The sequence below is a fragment of the Euleptes europaea genome, chromosome 14 (assembly GCF_029931775.1).
Source record: "Euleptes europaea isolate rEulEur1 chromosome 14, rEulEur1.hap1, whole genome shotgun sequence".
In the NCBI taxonomy this organism is placed as follows: Eukaryota; Metazoa; Chordata; class Lepidosauria; order Squamata; family Sphaerodactylidae; genus Euleptes; species Euleptes europaea.
Genome location: NC_079325.1, coordinates 10037801 through 10065000, shown reverse-complemented (window position 1 = coordinate 10065000; position 27200 = coordinate 10037801). Strand labels below are relative to the sequence as shown.

At 49.2% G+C, this 27200-nt stretch overlaps 1 protein-coding gene across 3 annotated transcripts in view; it reads right to left on the bottom strand.

Moving 5' to 3' along the window:
* OPCML (opioid binding protein/cell adhesion molecule like) overlaps nucleotides 1-27200 on the bottom strand; it is a 911865-nt gene that overhangs the window by 418073 nt on the left and 466592 nt on the right. For 2 of the 3 annotated variants that reach the window (XM_056860420.1, XM_056860421.1), the window contains one exon: nucleotides 6239-6323. In XM_056860420.1, the coding sequence (XP_056716398.1) occupies nucleotides 6239-6323 (85 nt within the window). Of the gene's footprint in view, nucleotides 1-6238; nucleotides 6437-27200 lie in introns of those variants that run through there. The other variant, XM_056860419.1, reaches the window with a different exon arrangement.

Here is a 27200-nt window from a genome sequence, read left to right as displayed (position 1 = left end):
ATGGATCTTGCCGCAGCCTCTGACTCAGCTGTCAGAAACTAAGCTTTGGGAGAAGTTGGCAGGTGTTCACGCTGAGAAGCACCTCGTACCCTATGTAGAGAAGTTCACAGCAAAAAAGTAGGAATCTCTAGATCTCCATCAGGCACAATTCCGATTAACTGGGCAATGAAATAAGGTTGCCTTGCAGTCCGATTGCTTTTTAATCCATAACTTAAAGATACAATTCTGATGTTATCTGGTACAGAATTCTTACCCTCATTTTCAACCAGTTCCCTTAACATATCTATCCTTCTGTATGAAGATAAGATTTTGATATCTCTTACTTAAGAGGATATCTACACTGAGTGAACATTGTAAAGTATGAAATTATACAAGACCTGGGGGGATAGTTTTTTTGGAAGGAGGCCAGTGAACCCTAAAGGTCTATAGATCAGTTGACTAAAATAGGGATTTCAGATATCTTTGCGGTAGATGCTTTCATGGAAGGCCACTTGGAGATAACAAAATCCAAACTGGCTAGAACTGAAGGGCCTTATTATAGTTCAGTTACACTAAATGCAGGTGGTGGTTGTTTTTTTTAAAGATCCTGATTTTAAACTTTTTCAAAGTAAGGCAGTACCTCAAATTCTGTATGAAGCAGAAGTGTGGGCTTTGTGCAAATTATAAATCTGAGAACTATACAATTCCCCCCTCCCCCAAAAAAAGATCCTAACTTTGCCTCTTGGATCTCCAGCTCTCCGCAGAGTTTGGACTTCCTACAATAAAAGTCTCTATACTTGACTAACTGAGAAAACAGAAAGAAGCTCCCATTAGTCATTTATCAAAACCGTACTACGATCAAATGTTGAGCAACACCAAATCTATCACAGATTTCTTCTGTTTTATTCTATTTTGGCAGATTTTCAGATTCTTTCATAGGCTGCTACTGAACACCGAGCCTGGCTATTTAATTAAGATGCACCGGTAAATAGGGAAAATTATTTCAAGATCTGGATTCTCCCAGTAGTTTCAGCTACATAAAAGGAGCCACAACAGAGCATTTTATTTGATCAATGTTATTCTTCCCCCTAATCTCAGACTAGTTTTTACAGCTGCTCATTTTCAGACTATGCCAAGTGTCATGGTACACCTCCATCTGTCTTTGTGGACCTCACATATTAGATTTCCCACACTGTGGGTTGGACCCAACCAATTTTTCCACTGGTGAAGGGAGGAGGCCATCCTCTTTCTTCATACGCACCTGCAGCTCTTTAAATTTGAGCAAAAGCCATCTCCCTTTTATGATTTGGGAGGTAGCATTTGGAATTCTGCATTTTTTTTTAAACCAAAAACAACACAACTTTCTCACCTTCTGTACTGGTTGTGTCTTTCTGTGAATTCTGTGTGTGTGAACATAAGAATATAAAAACGGCCATGCTGGATCAGACCATCAAGTTCAGCAGTCTGTTCACACAGTGGCCAACCAGGTGCCTCTAGAAAGCCCACAAACAAGAGAACTGCAGCTGCATTATCCTGTTTGTATCCCACAGCACCTAATATAATAGGCATGCTCCTTTGATACTGGAGAGAACATAAGATCCTAAGAAAAGCGATGCCGGATCAGACCAAGGCCCATCAAGTCCAGCAGTCTGTTCACACAGTGGCCAACCAGGTGCCTCTAGGAAGCCCACAGACAAGACGACCGCAGCTGCATTATCCTGCCTGTGTTCCACAGCACCTAATACATTAGGCCTGCTCCTCTGATCCTGGAGAGAATAGGAATGCATTATGACTAGTATTCATTTTAACTAGTAGCCATGAATAGCCCTCTCCTCCATGAACATGTCCCCTAGTATCCATTTTTACTACTAGTCATGAATATGTCCACTGCCCTCTTAAAGCCTTCCAAGTTGGCAGCCATCACCACTTCCTGGGGCAGCGAGTTCCATAATTTAACTATGCGCGTGTGTTTTTGTGTGTGTGTGGCAGTTACCAGCCGTGGAAGCTTGGAAGAGACCATGACACAGGCCATAAAACCCAACCAAAACAGAGAGAACATCCAAAGCAATCAAATAAGGTGAAAGACGGTTTTTGAGGAAGCTGAAAAGAGCTTGAGAGTTGCTTCTGTTCTAATAATGGGTATATCTACACGGCTTTCATCTCACAGGTCAAACAGGTTTGGAAACCAATATTGAAACCTGCTAACCTGAGACAACAGTGGGGGATGAGTGCATAAGCAATTATTCCTCCTTCCAACTGCCTTCAGTCCTTGGGAGAAAAAAAAAAACTTATTGTCTGTCTCCAGCCTAAGTAGGAAGCTTGTTAATGGTTGCTGAACAAGTGCAAAATCAATGAACAAAATGGTTATTTCAGAACTGAGAATCTGCACTGTTCCAGTCTCAGTCATAAAGCCCGCCTTCTTCCTTACCTAGAGTATGGTTTACAGGCTCTTTCTCCCCCCGCTCTTTCTGTTCCAGATCTGCAGTTTAATCATCTTCCTTCAAGCAGCTAAAACTAGGGAATACTTAGTACCGTACTTTTGGAAAAGGGCAGAGAATACAACGGCTCCTCCATGAATGCCTGTGTGTGATTTGTCTGCCTGCCCCAATGAGCCTCTCTGTCCCAGCAAAACAGGGAGATAAATGACTAGCAAACAGCTGGGAGGGCCAACAAACAGCTCATTGAGAAAGCACGAGGCCACCGACACTCGGCTCCTCTCCCAGGCAGAGCCCTGCAGTTTTCTTACGCTCTGGCCTCCACGTCCATTTTGGCCGTCGTCAGACCAAAAGCCTTCTCTGGGGAGAGACCCCCGGAGACCCTGCCTGCACCAGGCACATCAATCCAGTCTCCACTCAACTGTTGAGGTTACCTCCCGGCAACCTGGGAATTGTAGTTTGGCGAGGCTGCCAAGAATTCTGTCAAACGACTTCCTTGCAGAAAATACAGCTCCCGGGGTTCCCTGGAAAGAGGGAATGCTGAGCTAAGGAACTGAATTCGGCAGAGCAGACCTGCACCTGAAGCTACCAGCAAGCCATCGCAGGATGCTCACATTCGCTTTGGAAAGCCAGAGGTCACAGGAGGACGTGGGTCCCCATTTGGGGATAAGGGGGGTAGGGATGGCTAAACAAAGATTCTGAAGTGTAAGGATGTGTCACTGGACACCAAGATTAAGTTAATTCATGCTATCATATTCCCTATTACTATGCACGGGTGTGAAAGCTGGACGTTGAAGAAAGCTGATAGGAAGAAAGTGGATTCCTTTGAAATGTGGTGTTGGAGGAGAGTGTTACAGATCCCATGGACTGCCAAATAAACAAATCAGTGGGTTATAGATCAAATCAAGCCTGAACTGACCCTAGAAGCTAAAATGACTAAACTGAAGCTAGCATATTTTGGTCACATTATGAGAAGACAAGAGTCACTGGGAAAGAGAATCATGCTAGGAAAAGTTGAAGGCAGCAGGAAAAGAGGAAGACCCAACAAGAGATGGATTGACTCTTTAAAGGAAGCCACGGCCCTCAATTTGCAGGACCTGAGCAAGGCTGCTAATGATAGGACGTTTTGGAGGACACTGATTCATAGGGTCTCCATGAGTCGGAAGTAACTTGGGGGCACTTAACACAATCCCATTCCATCACAAAAGCACCCTCTGGGACTGTTCCATTCTATTAAAGATCTATTTCTCATTTTTAAGAAATGTCCTCTTGAACATTACTGTTTTGCACATTCCGCAAAACAACAGAAGTATATGAGCCTTCCTGACCTCCTCAGGCAGGCTGTTCCACAAAGTGGGAGCCACTTAGGGTTGCCGCCTCGGGCCTGGGAAATTTCTGGAGATTTGGGGGGTAGTGCCTGAAGAAGCCAGAATTTGAAGCGGGAGCTCAGTGGGGATGCGACGCCATCAGATCTCCCCTCGGAAGCTGCCATGTGCTCCAGGAGGCATCAGGAGATCAGCTGGAACACTCAAAGAACTCCAGCCCCAAGCTGGAGTGGAAACTGGCAACCCTACGGGAGCCACCGATGAGAATGCATGTGAATAGGCAGGGTCCGATCTTACCCATTTGTAGGGTGGCTCTGCCATTGAAGTCACACATGCAAGAGAAGGACTGGCCATAAGAAAGCACAGCTCAACTGAGCCCAAGATCATAGAATCAGCATTGCTGATAGATGGCCATCTGATTCTATGACCTTAGGCAGATCAAGAGAGGGAGGGCATCTTGGCCATCTTCTGGGAATGGAGTGGGGGTCACAGGGGGTGTGGGGGGAGGTTGTTGTGAATTTCCTGCATTGTGCAGGGGGTTGGACTAGATGACCCTGGTGGTCCCTTCCAACTCTATGGTTCTGATTCTATGACTGCATACTCTCCGACTGTAGGTGGCAGATCTGAGTTCTGAATGTTCCTGAAGATAACTAGTGCAGCAAGGAGAAAGGTTTTGCTTCCTTGGTTTTCTGTGTTGGTTTTCTCTCTGCAGGGAGTTCAAAACAAAACAAAACAAAACACGGGACGTTCAAAAATAGGATCCCACTGGGATCCTCCGGCTGCACTAGCACAAGCCATGCTACCAACTCATTCTCCTGCATGCGTGAGCCAGGCCTTGCCATCTTGGCTGGGGAAGGGAATGGAACACAAAACCAGCAGCCTGCAACAGACATGAATGTAGGTCCTAGACGCTGTTTTCAGAACTCTGTCCCAGAACTCATAAGGCAATGGTCAAACAGCTTCACTGCATGCCTCTGTCTCTCCCTCCAAGGACATACATGAACACCAGTCACCACATCTCTGGGGTAAAATGAGCAGAAGGGCCCCCAGGTGAGGCAGCAAGACAGACTCCGTCCACCCGGCAATGCTCTTCTCCGCAATCTTAAAAATGGCCCAAAGGGCATTTAGTCCATCTCGGAAATATTTCCCTGCCAGAGACACTCTCTGGAGAAGAAGCAGCAGGGTATTGCAGAAAGGGTAACAGGAACGAACGGAAGGCTCGGCTTGTACAATTATCTATCAAAACAGGTCTGGCGGCCTGGAGCAAATGAGCAGTGCAACCCAGGAATACACCCGAGGGCTTTTTAAGTCCCTGAAGAGCCATGCGGCATCCTCTGCTTGGCCCACTTCTGCATTCACAGGTGGGGTTCGGTGCACCGGCCAATGGGAGCAGTTTGACATTTCGCATCACGCGGCCTCGAGCGCCACTTCAGACGAGCGAGGGGGGGGGGGGCTCCACGTCTGGACCCATCCCAGGAATCTCAGACATCTCCGATAAAGGGACTAGTCAAGATCCTCCTCCAAGGAAAGCCTCCCTGCCCCGCCGGATACCTGGCGCCTCGCCTCCGATGCCCACATCAGACGTGCAGCCTGGGTCTGCAGTCCACAAAGGGCATGAAAAGAGGCCGTCTGGACTGCCTGGCGCGGAAGGGACCCGTCTGCCCACGCAGCCACCTGTATATCTCTCAGAGCAAAACAGCACACGGCCAAAAAACAAAAACAAAAAAAGTTCATCAAAATTCATCAGAGAAGCATCAGGAGTGAAAGATTGATTTGATATTAACAGATTCGTGCGGAGACTGAGCAAGCTAAAAGAGGGGTAGGGGAGGGAGAAAACGCGACAGATGTCTGGGAGACATCAGAACCCTGAGCACCAGCTAGAACCACACAGGATGGCGCGCACAACTGGCACGCAATGCCGCCCGGCTCCTTCCTCGCAACCTCATCTCCAGACACGGCTTGGTCTGCCGCTGAAACTCCACCGCCAACTGTCTGCCACCTGCTTCTCCGAGCACCCCCCCCCCTGCACCGAGACAGACCTGCCAAGGGAACTGCCTGGCACCGAAGTGCTCAAAAGGCTCGCTCCCCCCCTTCTCTGGCAACCCACATTCCACCACTGGTAACAGCAGCTGAATTTGTTCCCCCAATGTTCCTCTGCAGATGCCCAACGTGTTATAAGAGGTGCCAGCCACCCCCCAAAAAAACAGCATAACAGCAACATCCCCCCCCACATCACAAACATTCTTGTTCCTCCTAGCAGTTGGAGAAGCCCCCGGCTTAGGGGAGCAGCCAGACAGAAACCGAGCATCCTTCCAAAACCCTACACCACAATCTATGTCCGAGGCGCAGCCAGCGCCAACCCGAAGCAACTGTTGTGCGCCCCCCCCCCTTCATTCCCTTGCATCGACACACTCCTCGGTGCCTCCTCCCTAGGAGGCAAACATAGGCATGCAACAGAGAAATCTCCCCCCCCCCCGCCAGAAAAGCATCTGCTCCTACCTGAGGATGGCGCTCTCCCCTTGCCTGACGGTCACGTTATCCATCGCCTTGGGGAAGGTGGCATCTCCGCTGCGGACGGGCACTCCTGCGGGCACAAGGAAGAGCAGCCTGAGACCCAGGACCACCAGGCACCTCCAGGGCAGGACCAAGCCCCCGCCGACCCCCATCCTGGGCAAAGTCTTTCCACAAGGCAAAGACTGGCAAAATGATGTATTGGGGGGAAAGTTGGAGGGGGGGGGGGTTTGGCAGCTCAGCAGAGTCCCCCGAGGCGATCCAGACGCGGAGCCCCCGGGCTTGCCCCCCAGAAAGCCTGCAGAAGCCCTGGCACCCCCTCGGTCCTTCTCGCTGGGGGTTGGGAAGGGGCTGGCAGCTGAGCAGAGCCCCCCGAGGCGATCCGGAGGCGGCGCCCCCCGGGCTTGCCCCCCGAAGAAGTCCGGGCACCCCCTCGGTCCTTCTCGGTGTGCGGGGGGGGTGTTTTTGGAGGGGGGCGGGCGGGCAGCTCCGCCGCGTCCCCCGAGGCAGTCCGGAGGCGGAGCGGCCCCCAAAAGTCCTGGCACCCCCTCGGTCCTCGGTGGGGGGTGGGAAGGGGCTGGCAGCCGGGCAGAGCCCCCCGAGGCGATCCGGAGGCGCAGCCCCCCGAAGGAGTCCCGGCACCCCCTCGGTCCTCCTGGGGTGGGGCGGGGGGGCCACAAAAGGCCAGGCGAGGCCGGCCAGGCGAAGGTCACGGCCGCGCCACCACTCCGGCCCCCGACGCCCCGCGGAGGCTCGGGCGGCGGCGGCAGCAGCACCACCACCACCACCAGCAGCAGCACCAGCAGCAGCAGCAGCAGCAGCCCCGGCGTCAAAAGTTTACGACCCGGGCGGGAGGCCCCGCAGGCGGCAGGGGACGGGGCGGGCAGGCGGCACCCAGCAGCCGGCGGGGGCGAAGCGGCCGAGGCGGGGCCCCCCGGAAGGCATGGGTGCCCCCACCCCACTTGGCCAGGCAGGCGGCTCAAGGCAGGCGAGGCGCGCAGCAGCAGCAGCAGCAGCAGCAGCAGCCGGCCGCCTCCTCCTCCTCCTCCGTCTCCGCAGCCGCCCGTTGCAGCCGCCGCCTCCCCGCCCGGCTCGCCCTCCTCGCCCTCCTCGCCCGGCGCATCTCCTCCGCAGCCCCCGCCGCCCCCTTCCCGGGGTTGTCATGGCAGCTGACCGGCTCGATCTCCCCCCCTCCGTCCCTCCCTCTCTCCCTCTCTCCCTCCCTCTCTCCCACCCAGTCGCGGCCCCGAGGATGCCCCAGCTGGGACCCCGAGCGGGGGGGGAGCGCTCCGGGTTTAACCCTCCCGCCGCCGGCCGGGGGGCTCCGATCCGGCCCGGGGGGGGGGGTTCGCCGGCTCCAGGTTGGCCAACTCCGGGGGGTGGAGCCTGGGCAGCGAGGGAGGGGCCTCGGCCCGGGGGCGTCCCGGAGGGGGCCACCCCCGCCAAGCCGCCGCTTCCTCCGAGGGAACGGGTCTGGGCGCCCCGCGGAGCGGTTGCGATGCCGGGGGAGGGGGGGGGGGTTTCCCCGGCCGCGCCGGGAGGTTGGCAGCCGGGTGCTGCTCGGCCGCCTCCAGGCTGGGCCGCTGCGGGCGCTGGGAAAAGCGAAGCTTGGGAGGGAGAGGCCGGGCCCGGCCAGGGTTTGCAGCGGAGGAGGCCGGCTTCCGGGACGCGCAGAGCTCTTCGTCAGCCTTAGTGCAGCGCAGCGCGAGGGGGGTTGTTTGAGGCGGCCCCCTGCAACCCTCAGGTCTTCATGCAGCACCTACCCCTCTCCTGCTTGCTCAGGTGCAAACGGGACCGCCTTTTGAGCAGACCCCCATGGGGGAGGGACAGTCCACTGAGCAGCAAGCTGAGACTTTTTTGCAAATGCAAGCCAGCTTGCATTCTCGAGAATGCCCGGAGAGCTCGAATAGGGGGGGAAGGGGTATTATATAATATACGGTCTCCCAGCCTGTTGAAATTGCCTGGACTTGCGCTTTGCCATCTGGCCTCCTCCACTCCATGCTGATTTCCTAAGGCTTATTGGTTGCCGCCCTCTGCCCATGTGGCTCTGGCCAGGGGTAATTTGTGACTCGCCTGAGGACTTCGGGTTGCCAGCTGCTGGCTCCCAGAAAGCATCTGCATCTCTAACAGCTTCCCAATGCCAAGGCTGGGAGGAGCGTGGTGTAGTGGTTAAGAGCAGCGGACTCTAATCTGGTGAACCGGGTTGGTTTCCTTGCCCACTGCTCCACGTGCAGCCTGCTGGGTGACCTTGCACTATTCACAGTTCTCTCAGAACTCTCTCAGCCTCACCTACTTCACAAGGCATCTGTTGTGAGGAGAGGAAGGAAAGCAACTGTAAAGTGGATTGAGTCTCCTTCAAAAGTTAGAGAAAATCAGGTATAAAAACCAGCTCTTCTTCGGGGTGCAAAAAAGAGTCCTTTGCACATCTGGATTACAATGGGCAAAGGGGGGCTTTGTAAGAGTGGATTTCCTGTATTGTGCAGGGGGGTTAGATTAGATGACCCTTGAGGTCCCTTCCAGCTCTGTTTCTACGTTTGAGCAATAAAGTTTTCCACATGCTTCCACAAATTCTTGAATTTAAAAATTTATCCCTTTGTATAAGGCAAGACTCCTCTTAAATCATGATTAACATCAGGGAAAGATTCTTAGCAAAATTTACATCTGGATACAGTCAAGATTATAAAGCAAGAGAAAACTGCATTTTACTGCAGTTACATTTTAGAAAATCTCTCATAATGGCTAGTGGCAGAGATGCCCCTAAAGGATAATAACTTGTGATCTGAAACTGGAGAAGGGAGCAGGACCCCCTCTGGAGACTGTTCTGATCAGAAAACAGGCCTGGCCCCAGTGTGGTGGAGTGATTAGAATGCCGGGCTAGGATCTGGGAGACCCAGGTTCGAATCCCTGCTCTGGCATGGAAGCTTGCTGGGTGACGACAGGCCAGCAGTCATACAGCCTCAGCCTAACCTACCTCACATGGTTGCTGGGAGGGTAAAATGCAGGCAATTCATGCAAGCTCTCTGGGTTCCAATTGGGAAGAAAGGGGGGGGCATCAATGAAGTAAATAAAAGACAAATAAATTAATCTCTGCAGGTATTCACAAGCTTCATTCCATTTCTTGCACACCAAGCCTGTTTGAAGTCTGTAGGATCAGTTAGGAGTGTAGGTTTTTGTTTTTTTAACGTGCACACAAAAGGACTTTGTTCCACAACTCTCCCCGTCTATTTTTCTTTCTTCTGTGTGTCTAATTCTGTACCGTGCAAGGCCCCAAACCATTGCACGAAACAAAGTGTGCCGAAACATAGAGCACGATTGCAGTAGGAAAAACCCAACACAAATAAAAATAAATGCAGCTACCACAACTTCCTGACACAGCTAGAGACTTTAGAGTATTAAAAATGGAAGGGTCCTTAGAGACCCAATTTGTGAGAATGTGTGAAAGACAGAGATGCAACAGAGGGAAAGGGAAGTAGCTATGCTTCCCCACCCCCCAGTCTCCCTCTGCCAGTGAAAGCTCTATAGTGAAAACACAGCCCAGCACTGAACGGGTTAACCAGATGCACCTTTCCAGATGGGCCTTTCCCCAGATGTAGCTTTTTTCATCCTGGCACAATAAGCTGCCTCTGCTAGAATTCCCTTTCAGGTGCAACTCTTAAAGGCACAGGAGTCCTTTCCTCCTTGGCCTCTGGTGGCCGTTCTAGAACCCATCCAAGTAGGGACTAAGAAAGAACAGGGGTGCAGTATTACAGAGTTATATGGGACCTCAGTTTGCAAGACCTAGGCAAGGCTGTTAGAGATAGGACATTTTGGAGGACATTGATTCATAGGGTTCCTAGGGCTTGACAGCACTTCACTCGCACACACACATACCTGCCATTTATGCATGGGAGGTTTTGCTTGGATTTGCCACTCTTCAGATGCACATTTTTCCCATCCATATTCTCAAAACTCAACAATACGCCCCCATGCAGAGTTTTGAGAATTCGGTTGGGGAAAATGTACATCTAGAGAGCGGCAAAAACAAGACAAAACCTCCCATGCATAAATGGCCATGCAGTATATGCATATGCAGGGGGGAAAGAGGATCAGAAAAAAACCCAGTCCAATAAACATAATATAGGCAAAGAATACTTGGTACTTGTATATGCAAAAATATACAAATGTGCATACAATCCAACTGATACATTTTTAAAATTTTAGATATTTCCACGTTTTTGAACCTGGGCTTCCCAGATCCTAGTCGGACATTTTAACCACTACTCAACACTGTTAGCGTGGTGTAGAGTGGTTAAGAGCGGTGGACTCTAATCTGGAGAACCAGGTTTGATTCCCCACTCTTCCATGTGAAGCCTGTTGGGTGACCTTTGGCTAGTCACAGTTCTCTCTGAACTCTCTCAGCCCCACCTACCTCACAAGGTGTCTGTTGTAGGGAGAGGAAGGCGATCATAAGTCGCTTTGAGACTCCTTAAAGGTAGAGAAAAGCAGGGTATAATAACCAACTCTTCTTCTTATATAGACATACCTGTTAATAAATAATACACTCCAGGTTTGTTGGTTTGTTTGCTAAATTATAGGCTGTCCTGTTTATATTCTGAGATGGATCCAACAAACAAGCCAAGGACAAAAGTCTTGTCTGTCTAACAAACCCGTCCTGGGGCTTTCACTCAGAGGAAGGACACCAGCTTTACAAGCACAAGATCCCAAGTTCAATCCCTAGCATCTCCAGCTAAAAGGACCCAGTAGTAGATGATGAGAAAATCTTTGTCTCCAGACCCTGTGGAGCTGCTGCCAGTCAGAGTAGACAATACTCACCTTGAGAGACTGATGAGCATGCTCAGAATTAGGCTGGTGTGTGTGTGTGTGTGTTCAGGGGCAGGCACCGGCTAAAAAGAGCACATATTACTTACTAGGTGTTTATAGAACCTTTCTTAAAATGATATCAATCTGTTCAGGGCATTTTTTCCCAAAGGCCGAGTTAATTAACCTGGATCTCACTCTCAATCAACGGCACAGATTACGATCACCCTTTACATGCTCTTTGGGAAAGTAATTTTTAAAAAAAAGTTATTTGTGCTTCTATTGCCCCATGAGGTGAGTGAATGGACAAATGGTTCCTATCCTGCCATCTTTAAATGAACAATCCTTAATGGAGAAGGTTAACTTTCTAGCTTATTATTAGATTGGGGGAAGGGTCTTTACCTGACCTACAAGAAACACAATTGGGTGGGGGGCAGATAGTGCATGTAATGTAAGACCTGGATTAGAATCCTTGTTCCACTCAGAAGCTCACTTGGACAATTCACTAGCCTTTTATGCCGGGGTATTTAGCTCACATTCCCTGCTGAACTGCTTCAAGGCTTCCTTTGCATTATTCATGATTTTACCAACCTTTAGAAGTCACCTCGCTCCCACCTCATTCTTCCAGCGCAGTTCTAGGATGCTGTTAACTCTACATTCCTCCAAGGTGCTCCGTCCAAGGGCCACCATAAATCATTCACCCCTCATCCGGGTTACCCTCACAACAACCGTGTAAAGGGAGTGTATGTTGAGACAGGGACTGCCTACGATTACCCATTGAGCTTCTTGGCCAAGCAGAGATTTGAGTTCGGGTCTCCTTAGTCTGACATTCTAACTACTACACCACGATGGGTTTAGAATGTATCTGACCTATTGGTCTTCAGCTGGTGAGTTCTAAGATGAGCTACGCTGTTAGCACAGGCGACACATTTCAGAAGAAAAAGAGCATGCACGAGAGAGGATAGAAAGATGAACATATGTACTAGAAATTAAAAATGGGATCAACTTCTCAGATTGGTGCTAAAGATAGTTCTGGCAGGACCGAAGACCACTGTTCTACCCAACTGGCTGCAGCGATTTAGAGTCCTGCAGAGAGGCCACCCCCCCACCCCCCACGTATAGTACAATCCCAGGCAGGCTTCAGTAGCTGCTGCAAGAATATTCTGGTCTGTTGGGTAAATTGGTGTTTACCCCTCGGGATAAGAAGCTGTTGACGTACAGAGCATGTTTCAGAAACGCTGCCTAAACGAGTGTAATGCAGGGAAGTGAGATTTACACACTGCCAGGCCTTGCCCGAGTGCATGTTTGCCTTAGAAAGGGATGAGCCAGCCTCCTGGAGAGAAGGGTACGCAAAGATGTGGGATGGATCAATTGGGGTTGCCAACCTCCCGGCGAGGCCTGGAGATCTGGAATTACAGCTGTTTTCCAGACGACAGATCAGTTAGAATCGTAGAACTGGAAAAGACCACCAGAGTCATTTAGTCCAGCCCCCTGCACAATGCAGGAAATTCACAACTACCTCGCCTCTCACATCCCCAGTGACCCCTACTCCATGCCCAGAAGATGGCCAAGATGTCTCCCTTTCATCATCTGTTTAAGGTCATAGAATCAGCATTGCTGACAGATGGCCATCTAGCCTCTGCTTAAAAACCTCCAGGGAAGGAGAGCTCACCACCTCCCGAGGAAGCCTGTTCCACTGAGGAACCGCTCTAACTGTTAGAAAATTCTTCCTAATGTCTAGACGGAAACTCTTTTGATTTAATTTCAATCCATTGCTTCTAGTCCCACCTTCTGGGGCAACAGAAAACAACTCAGCACCAAACTCTATATGACAGACCTTCAAGTACTTGAAGATGGTTATCATATCGCCTCTTGTGTTCTTAAGTACCTGCATGTTATCTCTATGATGCTGCAAAAAAACCAGGGCCCGAAAAGGGCTAAACAGTTCTGCTGCGTAGAGTAAGCAGATGTGCTTTGGTGTGGGAGGAGCTAGGGATGCCAGCCTCCAGGTGGGAGCTGAGGATCCCCCGGAATTACATCTCATCTCCAGACTACAGAGATCAGTTCCTCTAGAGAAAATGGATGCTTTGGAGGGTGGACTGTGTGGCATTGTACCCCACTGAGGTCCCTGCCCTCCCCAGGCACCATCCCCAGATCTCCAGGAGTTTGGCCACTGTGTGAACAGGCTGCTGGACTTGATGGGCCTCGGCCTGATTCCGCATGGCTTTTCTTATGTTCTTATAGGGAGATTTAAGAAGATCCCCAGGGGGGAGAGACGTTGCCTGTGCAACACAGGGGAGCTGGAAACCATTGAACATGTATTTTTTAGATGTCCCCTCTACAAGTCAGCCCGCTTCAATATTATTGACCCTTTGATTAGGGAAATGGGCTCTGTTGATGAGTGTGAACGGGCCAAAAGGTTTCTGCTGGGAGACACTTCACCACTCACCACCCAGGTTTCAAAATATTGTGCCATAGCAATGAAGCTACGTCGCCTCAATGTTCCCTAATCTGTGGAAGTGTAAAATTGGGTGGTTCCTAATTTTGTTGGCCTTGGTTGTAAACATCTACTCTGTATGGTCAGTTTCTGTTTTATCTGTTTTATCTGGCATATTAGCCGCAAATAATATATATATATATTTATGTTCTTATGTCACCATTTCTGTTCAAGCATCATGACAATACCCTTGGCCCACCGTTTCCCTGCTCCCTAAATGTTGCATAGTTTTATATCTGTCAAGAAGTGTGAGCATTGCTCACTGGCTTAATGGGGCCTTGTAGGGTTGCCAGGTCCCTCTTTGTCACTGGCGGGAGGTTTTTGGGGCCGAGCCTGAGGAGGGCGGGGTTTGGAGAAGGGAAGGACTTCAATGCCATAGAGTCCAATTGCCATAGAGTCCAATGCCATAGAGTCCATTTTCTTCAGGTGAACTGATCTCTATCGGCTGGAGATCCATTGTAATAGCAAGAGATCTCCAGCTAGTACCTGGCAGCTGGCAACCCTAGGTCCTTGTAAGGAACTGCTTTTGCGTGACTTGAAATTTGGAATATGCAGAAGGCACCCCAGGAAAAGCCAGAAACATCCCATTGTTGCTCACATTTCACTCCCCAGAAAGGAGCTCCCAAACAGCCCAACAGTGCAAACATTTCCAGACCACCCAGAGTGATGAAACTTGGCACAAGCACAGGCCAAGAAACCTTGATTATTATAACCGTCTGGAAACGATATTTTTGTACATGCTTTCCCCATGGGGGTGCAAGAAATGTACTCAAAAATAGTTCCACATTGCCTGCAAAGCTGCCATTGGGCGTATGTGTGTGTAAAGTGCCGTCAAGTCGCAACCAATTTATGGCAATCCCAGCAAGGGGCTTTCAAGGCAAGTGAGAAGCAGAGGTGGTTTGCCGGTGCCTTCCTCTGCAGAGTCTTCCTTGGTGGTCTCCCTTTCAAATAATGACCTTGCTTAGCTTCCGAGTTCTGACAAGATCAGTCTATACCATACTGCCTTCCCTCCCCACGGGCTGTATACATGGTCCAAAACAATTTGTTCACTGGGGAAAGTCCGAAATTGGGGTTGTTTTACATCTAATAGTAAAAACCCATGGGGGGACACATATAACATACAATGGAAGCCAGCAAGGCTATGCAAGCAGACACCCCACCCCCGAACTGGATCTACTCTATTCCCCTCTCCACACTAGCTCTGTTTCCACTCCACTGTCCCCCATCCCTAGGGCTGCCAACTTCCAGGTAGAGCCTGGCATTCTCCTTGAATTACAAGTGATCTTCCATCCAGAGAGAACAGTTCCCCTGGAGAAAATGGCAGTTTCGGTGGGGCAAACTATACAACAGCTTTTAGGTGAAATTCCTTCCCCGGATCTCCCCTCCATGGGCACTGCCCCCAGATCTCCAGGAGTTTCCCAGCCCAGAGTTAGCATCCCTTTCCCATCCCTCTGGCTTCTTTCTACTCTCCAAGTACCCAACCTGCTACCTGAATGCTGGGTATTTTTTTTCTGAATCACAGCGAGGGCCCTCAAACTTTCTGCTTGCCACCGGGGGCACACACCAATGCCTCTGGGAACATGAAGTCACTTGCCTGTCCTCTTGCCGTTTGCTTCCAACTTTAGTTATTCAAATGTATACTACTGCTGTACATCACAGCTATTATTTCCCCCAGCTAGTGACTTTAGCTCAATTACTTTCCAACACAAAGCTATCCAACACACCAATCCTGGACATTTCTGTGGTGTTTCAAGCCTTCCGTTTGCACTGAGCATAATTTTGACATGTTTGCATGCACACACAGTGAACACACATCTGCTCTCTGCCGGGAAAGGGTGTCAGTGCAGGAGAGGCTCGAAAGCTTCTTGGCTGTTTTACTCTTTAGCGCATTCTCTTACCCTCCTCCATGTTGCCCCCATCATCCCCCACCTCCTCTCCATCTGCAATCCTCCCCCCCCAAACCCCATTTTCACATATTTCTGGTTGCTAATTTTGAGTTTGTGTGTGTGTGTGTGAATTAATTCCAACACTCCCCACCCAGGCTGTTTGCTTGACTCTCTCTTTCTCTCTCTCTCTCTCTCCACTTGCCAATAACAATTCCTTACATTCTCTCCCCACCCTTATGATACGCCTTCCTGCTATTAAAAAGGACTTCAGCAAAGACTGGGCATTGGCAGCTGGAGACTCTGGTGACCAATTAAGAGCATGTTCCCAAATGCCAGCCAGGACTATAATTAGAGTAATGAAATCTTGCACTACAGGGAAGGATGTAGATTGCAGAGGGTCAAGATAGAGTCCCCCTGCTTCTCCTGGACTCCATTCAAACCAGAAAATAACAAGCCCAGGTCTACCCGAAGCTTCATTGGAACCAGGTTTCTGCACTACAATGCATAGGCAGGGACTTCCCTTCTCCGCTGAGCAACAAGAGCCTATTCCCGCACACGCTGGATGAAAGGAGACGTCCAATGCTGATGCTCCTAACAGAACCTTATTACTTGTCATTGATGTGAATCTGTGTTCGTTAGGATTGCCAGGTCCCTCTTCACTACCAGTTGGAGGTTTCTGAGGTGGAGTCTAAGGAAGGCGGGGTTTGGGGAGGGGAGGGACTTCAATGCCATAGGGTCCAATTGCCAAAGCGGCCATTTTCTCCAGGGGAACTGTTCACTATCGGCTGGAGATCAGTTGTAATAGGAGGAGATCTCCAGCTAGTACCTGGAGGTTGAGCAACCAAAATAAACGCCTCTGTACTGATACCACCGGTAAGGAAATGAGTACAGGAGAGGCTAGTATAACCAATTAAACACAGCTGGTGTATAACAAGGTGTATTGGGTGCATTAAATGACAAACAGCAATAACAAAGACTAGAAACTATATACAATACTCTATGAATAGTCCACCAGGGGTACTAGTATCACAAGTTCAAGGACATGTGAGTAGGGAGGAAATCTTCATAACAAAGTTGCAAGGGAAATCTTCATAACAAAGTAGCTAGGGAGATGATCATTTCTATTCTTCTTCAGCCCCGTTTAGTTGAAGTCATATCAATTACAAAAATATTCAGAGATGGTTTGCCATTTTCTGCCTCTGTGGAGCAGCCATGATGGTCCCCAGTGGTCTCCCATCCAAATACGATCCAGGGCTGACCCTGCTTAGCTTCTGAGATCTGACAAGCTCAGTAGGGTTGCCAACCTCCAGGTACTAGCTGGAGATCTCCTGGTATTACAACTGATCTCCAGCCTATAGATATTAGTTCCCCTGGAGAAAATGGCTGCTTTGGCCATTGGACTCTATGGCATTGAAGTCCCTCCCCTCCCCATACCAAACCCTCCTCAGGCTCCATCCCAAAAACCTCCCGCCATCAAGGTCAGGGCTGCATGAGCATCAACGGGGCTATATTCTGGCTCAGTGATGGACACTCGCTTTGGATGCAGAAGGTCCTCCTGGCTTTAGTCCCTGCCTGACATCTCTAATTCAAGGATCTCATGTAGCAGGTGTGGGTAAAGATGATGATGCCAGGTCCCTCTTTGCCACTAGCAGGATGTTTTTGGGGTGGAGCCTGAAGATGGCGGGGATTGGGAAGGGACTTCAATGCCATAGAGCCCAATTGCCAAAGCAGCCATTTTCCCCAGGGGAACCGATCCCTATCGGCTGGAGATCAGTTGTAATAGCAGGAGAGCACCTGGAGGATGGCAACCTTTGTGACTGGCCCAAGGGTACCCGGCAAGCTTCCACTGCAGAGCGGGGATTTTGAGCCTGGACTATCACAAGGAGGGGACCAAAAGGATGCAGAAGCCGGAAGTGATCATTACCAGTTTGAAATGGCCACAGAAGTCTTGGGCTGTGAGATTCCACTCTTGCTCGATTGCCTTGTATGTCGTTCCCCCATTACAGACATTTAAGGCTCCTTAATGGAAAGTTCAGCTTCTGCGTATCCAGTTCCCCGGGTGGTCTTGAGCGCATGAATTGCCGCCTTTGGAAAGTCCTGTGTCATCAGCCCCCATTCCTATCAGCAGCTCATAGAAGTGACCGGGGGAGGGGACACCTCCTGCCTGATAGCATTAAAGGATCTGGATTTTATTTCTGCGGTTGCTATGGAAACTTTCTTTTAAAAAAAAGTCCCAGATATTATTATTGTCCTCCTCATCATCATCGTCAAGGAAGTGCTTGGAGATCGCCTGGTGGAATAGCAACAATGAGTTTGCTAAATATGATCATAATAGCATAAATACAGGGGTGGGGTGTGAATTCCATGTAGGATGACTCAGAAGGGATGAGCTGTATTGGGGAGGGCAGGGAAGAAAGCACTTTTTACGAGAACACAAAAAGTCCTTTAAGACCCACAGAAAGAGCTGGGGAGGGGGGAACGTGCCAGCCAAGTACGTTTTCTCCCCGCCTAAATGTCCTTTCCAAGGTAAGCGTCTCTCTAAAGCTGCTTGCATTTAGTTGGATTTATTGCTACCCACCATATTCCACATTAACAGCTCGCTCCATTTCTTTCTTCTTTTTTCTTCTAAAAAGAAATGTTCACCTCCAGTTTTTCCTCGTCCAGCTCTTTGGAAAACTCCGGCCCTTCTTGCAGATCCATCAAATGGACCTTTTCTTACTATGCTTATATATATTTTTAACACCTTTATTGTTTTTTTATGTTTGCACTAAATCAGGACCCCATTGCATCCAAAGCTTTTATTTTACGGTTTCTCTGTCTTGGCTTTTAATATGTTTTACCACCTAACTACCAGTGTGGTGTCATGGTTAAGCGAGGTGGTTTGGAGTGGTGCTCTAATCTGGAGAACCGGGTTTGATTCCCCACTCCTCCACATGAGCGGCAGACACTAATCTGGTGAACTGGGCTGGTTTCCCCACTAATGTTTCCCAATGGCTGCATTCTTGAACACATGAAGCTGCCTTATACTGAATCAGAGCCTTGGTCCATCAAACTCAGTATTGTCTACTCAGACCGGCAACGGCTCTCTAGGGTCTTAGGCAGAGGTCTTGCACATCACTTACTTGCCTAGTCCCTTCAACTGGAGATGTCGGGGATTGAACTTGGGACCTTCTGCATGCCAATCAGATGCTCTACCTCTGAGCCCCTCCCTCTATGGCATAGAAATCCCTTCCCTCTCCAAACCCCACTCTCCTCAAGCTCTGCCCCCAAAATTTCCAGGGAATTCCCAACCCAGCTGACAACCCTATCTATAGCTGATGGCTGCACAAATGCTGTTCTGCTACTCGATGCTGTCCTATGCTAAGGTACACTGGGAACAGTCTTTTCGGACAGAAGCGTGAAACCTTGCCACCAAGAATTTTGCCCTGACCTCTGATCCTTCTTTATTCTATGCAGATATCAATTTCCACACCCCATTCCCAGAAAATAATATCCTTGAACTCAGTTTCTCCAGTATCCATTTGCAGCCAGGCAAGGACATAAATGTACCAACATTTCATCAAGGATAATATTTTTACAGCCCGCTGGCAATTCCCAGCAGATTTCGAACCTGATTTTTTGCCAAACTAGAAAATGCAAAAAATCTGTACCTTTGGGGGAAAAAATGATTCTGCAGGCTCTTGGGTCTCACCAGGAAGGGGAGACGCCTCTGATTTGGTGATCTATCTACAAGTCCGTTCCAGTGGATGTTTCCTAAATGACCAGTAATTACAGATGGGAGCTAATTAAAACTAATAATGGAAGGGGAGTGGGGAAATCAGGCTCCAGGGAGACAGAACTGCACTCGGTTGCTCATTTGACCAGATAATATTTACTGCAAAGTGGGATCAGGGCAAACTGCAGTTGTGTGTAGGAGGCAACAGAGGGGAATGGTACAGTGTGAGTGAACCTTAAAGCATCAGCTCGATCAAACAATGAGAGAAGTGAGCAGGGAGAACCACAGGGCAGTGAAAGCCAGTACAGGAAGATGGAGAGAATGGGAAAATAATAAAGAGAGGGGTGGATGTTTGAGGGTATAGGGAAGGTTGCCAACTCTGGCTTGTGAAATTCCTGGGGATTTGAGGGTGGGATTTGGGGTAGGGTTGCCAGGTCCCTCTTTGCCACTGGCGGGAGGTTTTTAGGGCGGAGGGGTTTGGGGAGGGAAGGGACTTCAATGCCATAGAGTCCAATGGCCAAAGCAGCCATTTTCTCCAGGTGAACTGATCTCTATCGGCTGGAGATCAGTTGTAATAGCAGGAGATCTCCAGCTACTACCTGGAGGTTGGAAACCCTAATTTGGGGAGTTAGGGCTGCCCAGTGCCCAGTTCCTGTTTCCCACTGCTGTTCACTGCAGCATCGAAGGCTGGGGGAATATCCATTGGACCAGTGGAATCTCTTCTGGGGAAAACCATGTCATGTCAGTCCTCTCTAGGAATTACCAGAAACACTATGGTTTTAAACTGTGGAATTTCTAGCGATTCCTAGAGATGTGTGATATCACTTCCTGTTTTCCCCCCAGAATGATGCCAGAACATCACTGCCAGCGGGTCCCTCATGCCTCCCCCGTCTTCCGATGGTTGCTGGGCCATGCCTAGGTGTAGGTGTCTATCATCTCTGGCAGGTCTTACGAATAAGCACATAAAATGTTATTTTACTATAGTCTCTCTCTCTCTCTCTCTCTCTCTCTCTCTCTCTGTGTGTGTGTGTGTGTGTGTGTGTGTATGTATGTGTGTGTATATATATATATATATATATATATATATATATATATATATATATATATATATATATATATAAATAAAGCTATGTAAGATTTATGCAAATATATAAATTATACAACTATATATATTTGTATAAGAGTCAATGTGGTATAGTGGTTAAGAGCGGTGGTTTGGAGCGGTGGACTCTGATTTGGAGAACAGGGTTTGATTCTCTACTCAAACACATACGCAGCAGACTCTAATCTGGTGAACTGGATTTGTTTCCCCACTCCTACACATTAAGCCAGCTGGGTGACCTTGGGCTAGTCACACTCTCTCAGCCCCACCTACCTCACAGGGTGTGGAAAGGGGAAGGGAAGGCGATTGTAAGCCGGTTTGATTCTGCCTTAAGTGGTAGAGAAAATTGGCGTATAAAAACCAGCTACTCTTCTTCTTTTCATGTGCTTTAAAGATAAACTGGCAAGATTTGGAAGAGGTTTCCCCATCAGCCGATGGGGAATCCCCAGACTGATGTGCAAGTATTTCTCTGCTTGAACTGTAATTTGAGCAGCACCTTTGAAGACTCAAAAAAAAAAATGTTCACCTTTTATCAAGCACTCAAAATAACAGCAACAGAGATATGGTTGATTTTTCATCTCACAGCTCTGTCAAGTGCACGGTGCATGCAACTTATGGGAATGTTCTGCATGGCTGAAACTCCACCGGAGGCCCTCTGGGGTTCTCTCTGCCATGTCCCTAGAGTTATTACCTGTATCGAGAGGTGAGGGCTAGGGAAGGAGCAAGATACCCTTTTCTCCAATTCCCCCCACATCCACTCCAGCTCCTGAACGGTTGGTATTTTGAATTGCTGTTGTTGCCTGGCAAAACTCCCAGACTCTCTCTCTTTCTGTTTGTACCCAGCTGTTCCTCTGAGGAGCTCAGGGTCCTCCCCTCCCCCATTTGATCCTCACAACAACCCTATGGGGCAGATTAAACTGAGAGAGTGGAGCAAGGTAAGCCAGCAAGGCACATGGCGGAGCTGAGCCCAAGACTCAGGAGTCCCATCTTGACACCCTGCCCTGTCCCCAAACCCTGCCCTTCTCAAGCTCCGCCCAAAAAGCCTCTCACCCATGGTGAAAAGGGACCTGGCAACTAGAGTTCCCAGGTCCCTCTTTGCCACAGGCGGGAGGTTTTTGGGGCGGAGCCTGAGGAGGGCGGGGTTTGCGGAGGGGAGAGACTTCAATGCCATAGAGTCCAATTGCCAAAGCGGCCATTTTCTCCAGGGGAAGTGGTCTCTATCACCTGGAGATCAGTTGTAATAGCAGGAGATCTCCAGCTAGTGCCTGGAGGCTGGCAACCCTACTGGCAACCCTATTCCACCTCCATTTTGGTGAGGGTGCTGATAGCACAGCCTCCCTAGCACAAAGTAAAGTTTTCAAGGTTTCCTAGGGAGAAATATGCAGTCAGTTCATTTAGTTTTGCAGATATTCCCTTGCTCAGTTAGTACTGCCAACGTTTTTTTTTTCTGGCAGAATTCTTATACCTTAACCAGCTGCAAGACCAAGAGTTTTTTGTTTGTTTGTTTGTTTGTTTGTTTATGCAGGTGATGTTTTTCCCCAGCTCAGAGATGGGGGGGAAGGGAAGCATCCCTTGGTAAAAATTTCTGCTTGTCCTTTTTACAGGTTCAGAGAGAAATTTGGGAACCATGACATGCAGCCATCTGGCAGACATCAGAAAGGCGGGAGAGAGGTTTGCTTTCAGCCGCCTCTTCCCAACAGAGACTGTGCTTGTAGCGCCGGAGTTACAAAGGGACGGGTAGAGCCACACAACAGCACAGAGACTCTTCCCATTCGAGGGGGTTGGGGGGGAAACTAGGTTATAGCACAGCCAAGCCGACGATCTAAACAGGATATGAGCAGTCAGAATTCCCACTGGTTTCTTACTCCCCAGGTGAAGGCGAGCCAGTTATGCAGCATCTCGCCGTCCTATCGGAGGATCCTGCTATAATTGAAAAGGCAGCGTAATCCCAACCGAGAGCACAGAGGGGAAAGAATGCACACAGTTACTGCTAGAAACAAGAAAAGGCAACCATGGGGAGGGGGCTGGCTAACCTTTATCAGCTCTGTTCAGAGACGGCAGAGTAGAACATTATGACTACTCTACTGTGCACTGTTTGAGGATATTGGTGCTGTGTGTTGCTTCTTGCACTCCCTTCTGCATGGAATGGGATTCTTGGATAGAGTTCTTACTAAAAAAAAGAGTTGGATCTAGGGTTGCCAGCCTCCAGGTGGGGCCTGGAGATCTCCTTGGATTATAACTGATCTCTAGACAACTGATCTCTGTACTGATCTCTAAAGATAGAAGAAGAAGAAGAAGAAGAAGAAGAAGAAGAAGAAGAAGAGTTGGCTTTCATATGCTGACTTTCTCTACCACTTAAGGGAGACTCAAACCGGCTTACAATCACCTTTCCTTCCCCTCCCCACAACAGACACCCTGTGAGGTAAGTGGGGCTGAGAGAGCTCTTAATAGAACGGTGACTAGCCCAAGGTCACCCAGCTGGCTTCATGTGGAAGAGTGGGGAATCAAACGTGGTTCTCCAGACCAGAGTCCTCCGCTCCAAACCACCGCTCTTAACCACGACCCCATGAACACATGAAGCTGCCTTGCGCTGAATCAGACCCTCGGTCCATCAATGTCAGTATTGTCTACTGAGACCAGCAGTGGCTCTCCAGGGTCTCAGTCTGAGGTCTTTCACATCACCAACCTGCCTAGTCCCTAGGAGATGCCGGAGATTGAACCTGGGACCGTCTGCATGCCAAGCAGATGCTCTGCCACTGAGCCACAGCCCCTCCCCTGGAGATCAGCTCCCCTGGGGAAAATGGCTAGTTTGGCTATAGCATTACACCCCACTAATGTCCATCCTCCATCCCTGCCATCCACAGGCTCCACTTCCAAATATCCAGGAATTTCCAAAACAGGAGCTGGCAACCCTAGGTAGGATCTCACCAATGCATGCAACAAATGGTGGCACTTCTTCTCTGGTGTGGGGAGCCTTGGGGGGTCCAGGACTTGGGTGACCTCCCATCTGCCCCCCCCCCCATTCCCTACTGCTGCTTAACAGACCAGTGGGGGGGATTAAGGGAGCTCCTCACATGCAATGGTTGCTACCACCCAAGGCCTGCAGACTTAAAGCCTTTTAAAAAAATTTTTGCCTAGGTCCCACCCATCTCCAAATCCCACCATCCCCAGGCTTCACCCCCAAATCTCCAGGAATCTTCTAACTCAGTGTTGGCAACCCTAGTTAGGGGTCTGTGCAGAGGTATTCAGTGTAACACGAGCACATTCCACTGCAGATGTTTTTGAATGTTTATAGCGCTCGGCAGACATTCCTGCAGAATTCTCACCTGTAGTATGAATCACTCACTCATGCACTAGGGTTGCCTTCTCTGGGTTGGGAAATACCTGGAGATTTTGGGGGCAGAGCCTGAGGAAGGTGGGGTCTGGGGAGAGGAGGGACTTCAATGCCATAGAGACCAATTGCCAAAGCAGCCATTTTCTCCAGGTGAACTGATCTCTATTGGCTTCAGATCAGTTGTAATAGAAGGAGATCTCCAGCTAGTACCTGGAGGTTGGCAACTCTATCCCACACCCATGTAGGTCTGAGCAAAGCATGAAGCTGCTTTATACTTAATCAGACCATTGGTCCATCAAGGTCAGTATTGTGTACTCAGATTGGCAGCAGCTCTACAGAGTGTTAAATTGAGGTATTTCCCGTCACCTGATCCTTATAACTGGAGATGCTGGGGATTGAACCTGGGACCTTCTGCATGTCAAGCAAACGGTCTGCCACTGAGCCATGGCCCCTCCCCATGAAGAAGTGAAGGATTAGCCGCACTTGTCCGTCCTTCGTCCCTGGCTCTCTCCCTCATGCTCAGCACAATTGCTCAGATTATCATTAGGGTTGTCACCTTCTAACCTAGCAAATTATAGATGGTCTAGTACACACTTGGTGGGAAAATAAGTATATTATCAAGGGACTTATTATGACCACGTATAATCAGGCACATATCTAACCACATTGTTTTGCTTTATTAGTAAATAAGGAGCTGGGAAAAGGTCACCGATGTCCCTTTTAACCTATATTGAAATTTCTGTTTTTAGAATAGGAATGAGAAGGGGGAAGGGTGAGCCACATTAACCACTGCATTTGTTAGATGCTAAGTCGTCGTCATATATCTGTGCGTTATTTGCACTTTAAAGTTCTGCAGCACCAACTGCAACATTTCCTTGTTATTTCATCCCTCCAAAGCATCCTTTTTCTTCAGGAGAACTGATCTCTGTAGTCTGGAGATGAGTTGTAATTCCAGAGGATCCCCAGGGCCCACCTTAGGGTTAAGTACCCTAATGTCAAGAACAAACCTACATGAGGGCCAAAACTAAGTGCAAAGTTTTGGCCCTCGTGTAGGTTTGTTCTTGACCTTAGGGTACTTAATTCTGGAGTATTTAGGGTTAAGTTTTCCCCCCTTTCCTTGTTGGCCCTCCTTAGGGTTGGCCCTCTCCAAACCCCACCATCCCCGCCAAATCTCCAAGAATCTTCTAACTCAGTGTTGGCAACCCTAGTTAGGGGTCTGTGCAGAGATATTCAGTGTAACATGTGCACATTCAACTGCAGATGTTTTTGAATGTTTATAGCGCTCGGCAGACATTCCTGCAGAATTCTCACCTGTAGTATGAATCGCTCACCCATGCACTAGGGTTGCCAGCTCTGGGTTGGGAAATACTTGGAGATTTTGCGGGTGGAGCCTGAGGATGGTGGTGTTCGAGGAAGGGGAGGAACTTCAACACCATAGAGTACGATTGCCAAAGGCTGACATCCCTGTTATGGACGGAGCTCCCTCCAAAAATGAACAATCCATACAAACTAAATATAACCTACCCCATTCCACACCGACAGCTGGAGCTGCTGATGAAATCACGCAACACCTTCAGTACAAATGTGTGTGTCTCCCACCTCCCCACCCCTGCCTCAAAAAGCAGCCACGGGATCGGTAATTTTAGGAGAGGAATGATGTGTGTATGTTTTTCACCTTTCCCCCAACAGCTGCTTTTCTGCTACTTCCTCCCAGCTCCTTCCTCTCTCCCTGCTTCCCCTGTGCAGTTCACAATGTAAATTTAACTTTGTAAAAACAGGTCTGCAACTTTGTGGAGGCGAGGGAGAAAAGCAGCTTGAAGAGACATTGAATATTCAAAAGATCATCAGCAGGAAATAGGTTAAGAACCTTCCAGACGTTCCCCTGCTCAGTACTGCGGTCTTCCCAAGACTGCTTTTCAATTAATTCAAAACCAAACAAGGTGTGCATTTGTGTATGGTGTGTAGTTTGTGTCGTACGCATTTGTGTACAGTGTGTTGTTTGCCTTCAAATAAGAAGTCCTGATTAGCTATGGTTGCCAGCCGGATGGTTGGCGATCTCCTGCTATTACACCTAGGGTTGCCAGCCTCCAGGAACTAGCTGGAGATCGCCTGCTATTACTAGGGTTGCCAGGTCCCTCTTCACCACTGGCGGGTGGTTTTTGAGGCGGAGCCTGAGGAGGGTGGGGTTTGGGGAGGGGAGGAACTTCAATGCCATAGACTCCAATTGCCAAAGCGGCCATTTTCTCCAGGGGAACTGATCTCTATTGGCTGGAGATGAGTTGTAATCTCCAGCTAGTACCTGGAGATTGGCAACCCTAGCTATTACAACTGATCTCCAGGCGATAGAGATCAGTTCATCTAGAGAACATGGCCGCTTTGGAAGGGAACTCTATGGCATTATACCCCACTGAAGTCCCTCCGCTCCCTAAACCCCACCCTCCTCAAGCTCCACCCCCACTGAATCCCTCCCCTCCCCAAACCCCACCCTCCTCTAGCTCCGCCCTGAAAATCTCCAGGTATTTCCCAATCTGGAGCTGGCAACCCTATACCAGCCACATGCCCGGAATCCCTGGGAGACTTTTGGAGGCGGGGCATGGCAAAAAGGACAGCGGCAAAGTGCTGATGTTACTTCTGGGTGGAGCCTGGAAGTGGTGTCACCGATGCTCTAGGATTTTGCCCAATTTCTATTGCAAAAAAACCCAGAGATTGGGAAAATTCCTACAGCACTGCCGACCTTGCTTCTGTCTTTCCCCATCCCCACTGGTGGGGAGGGAATAGCAGGCAAATGGCAGCCTTTATATATATATTCTGGCTTAGAGAGCTTATTGCTGGGCTAATTAAGCAGGATAAAAAGACTAGAATGAAAATAAGCCACCAAAAAAAATGAATAACATGCTCTTTTCTCTCCAGAAGTATTACCTTGGGGGAAACATCTGGATCCCTAGCCAAAACTGAGAGCAGACTCCATAATGTCTGGATGAAACATCAGCTGGCTCGGAAAGGCCTTCGTCTGCACAGTGACTCTCAGTCTGCTTTTCTTACTTTCAGCCTCCAGTTGCCAACTCTGGGTTGTGACATTCCTGGAGGTTATGGGGGTGGGGCCTAGGGAGGGTTGGGATTGGGGAGAGGAAAAACTTCAGTGAGGTATAATTAGGCTTGCCAACCTCCAGGTATTAGTTGGAGATCTCCTGCTATTACAAACGATCTCCAGCTGATAGAGATCAGTTCCCCTGGGGAAAATGGCTGCTTTGGCAATTGGACTCTATGGCATTGAAGTCCCTCCCCTCCTCAAACCCCACTCCCCTCAGACTCTACCCCAAAAACCTCTCTCCAGTGACCTGGCAACCCTAGGTATAATGTTGTAGATTCCGTCCTCCAAATCAGCTATTTTCTCCAGGGGAATTGACCTCTGTGGTCTGGAGACCAGTTGTAATTCTGGGAGATCTCCAGGCCCCATCGGGAGTTGGCAACCTTACTTCAGTCAGACCTTAGCCTCCCCTCACTTTCCGTAAGCACAAGGACTCAAGTTAACAAATGCAGGAGGGGCCAACCTATGTTTTTGGTGATATGGCTTTGGCAGCTGCATATTCATCAAAACTCCACACCACGGGGATGAAGT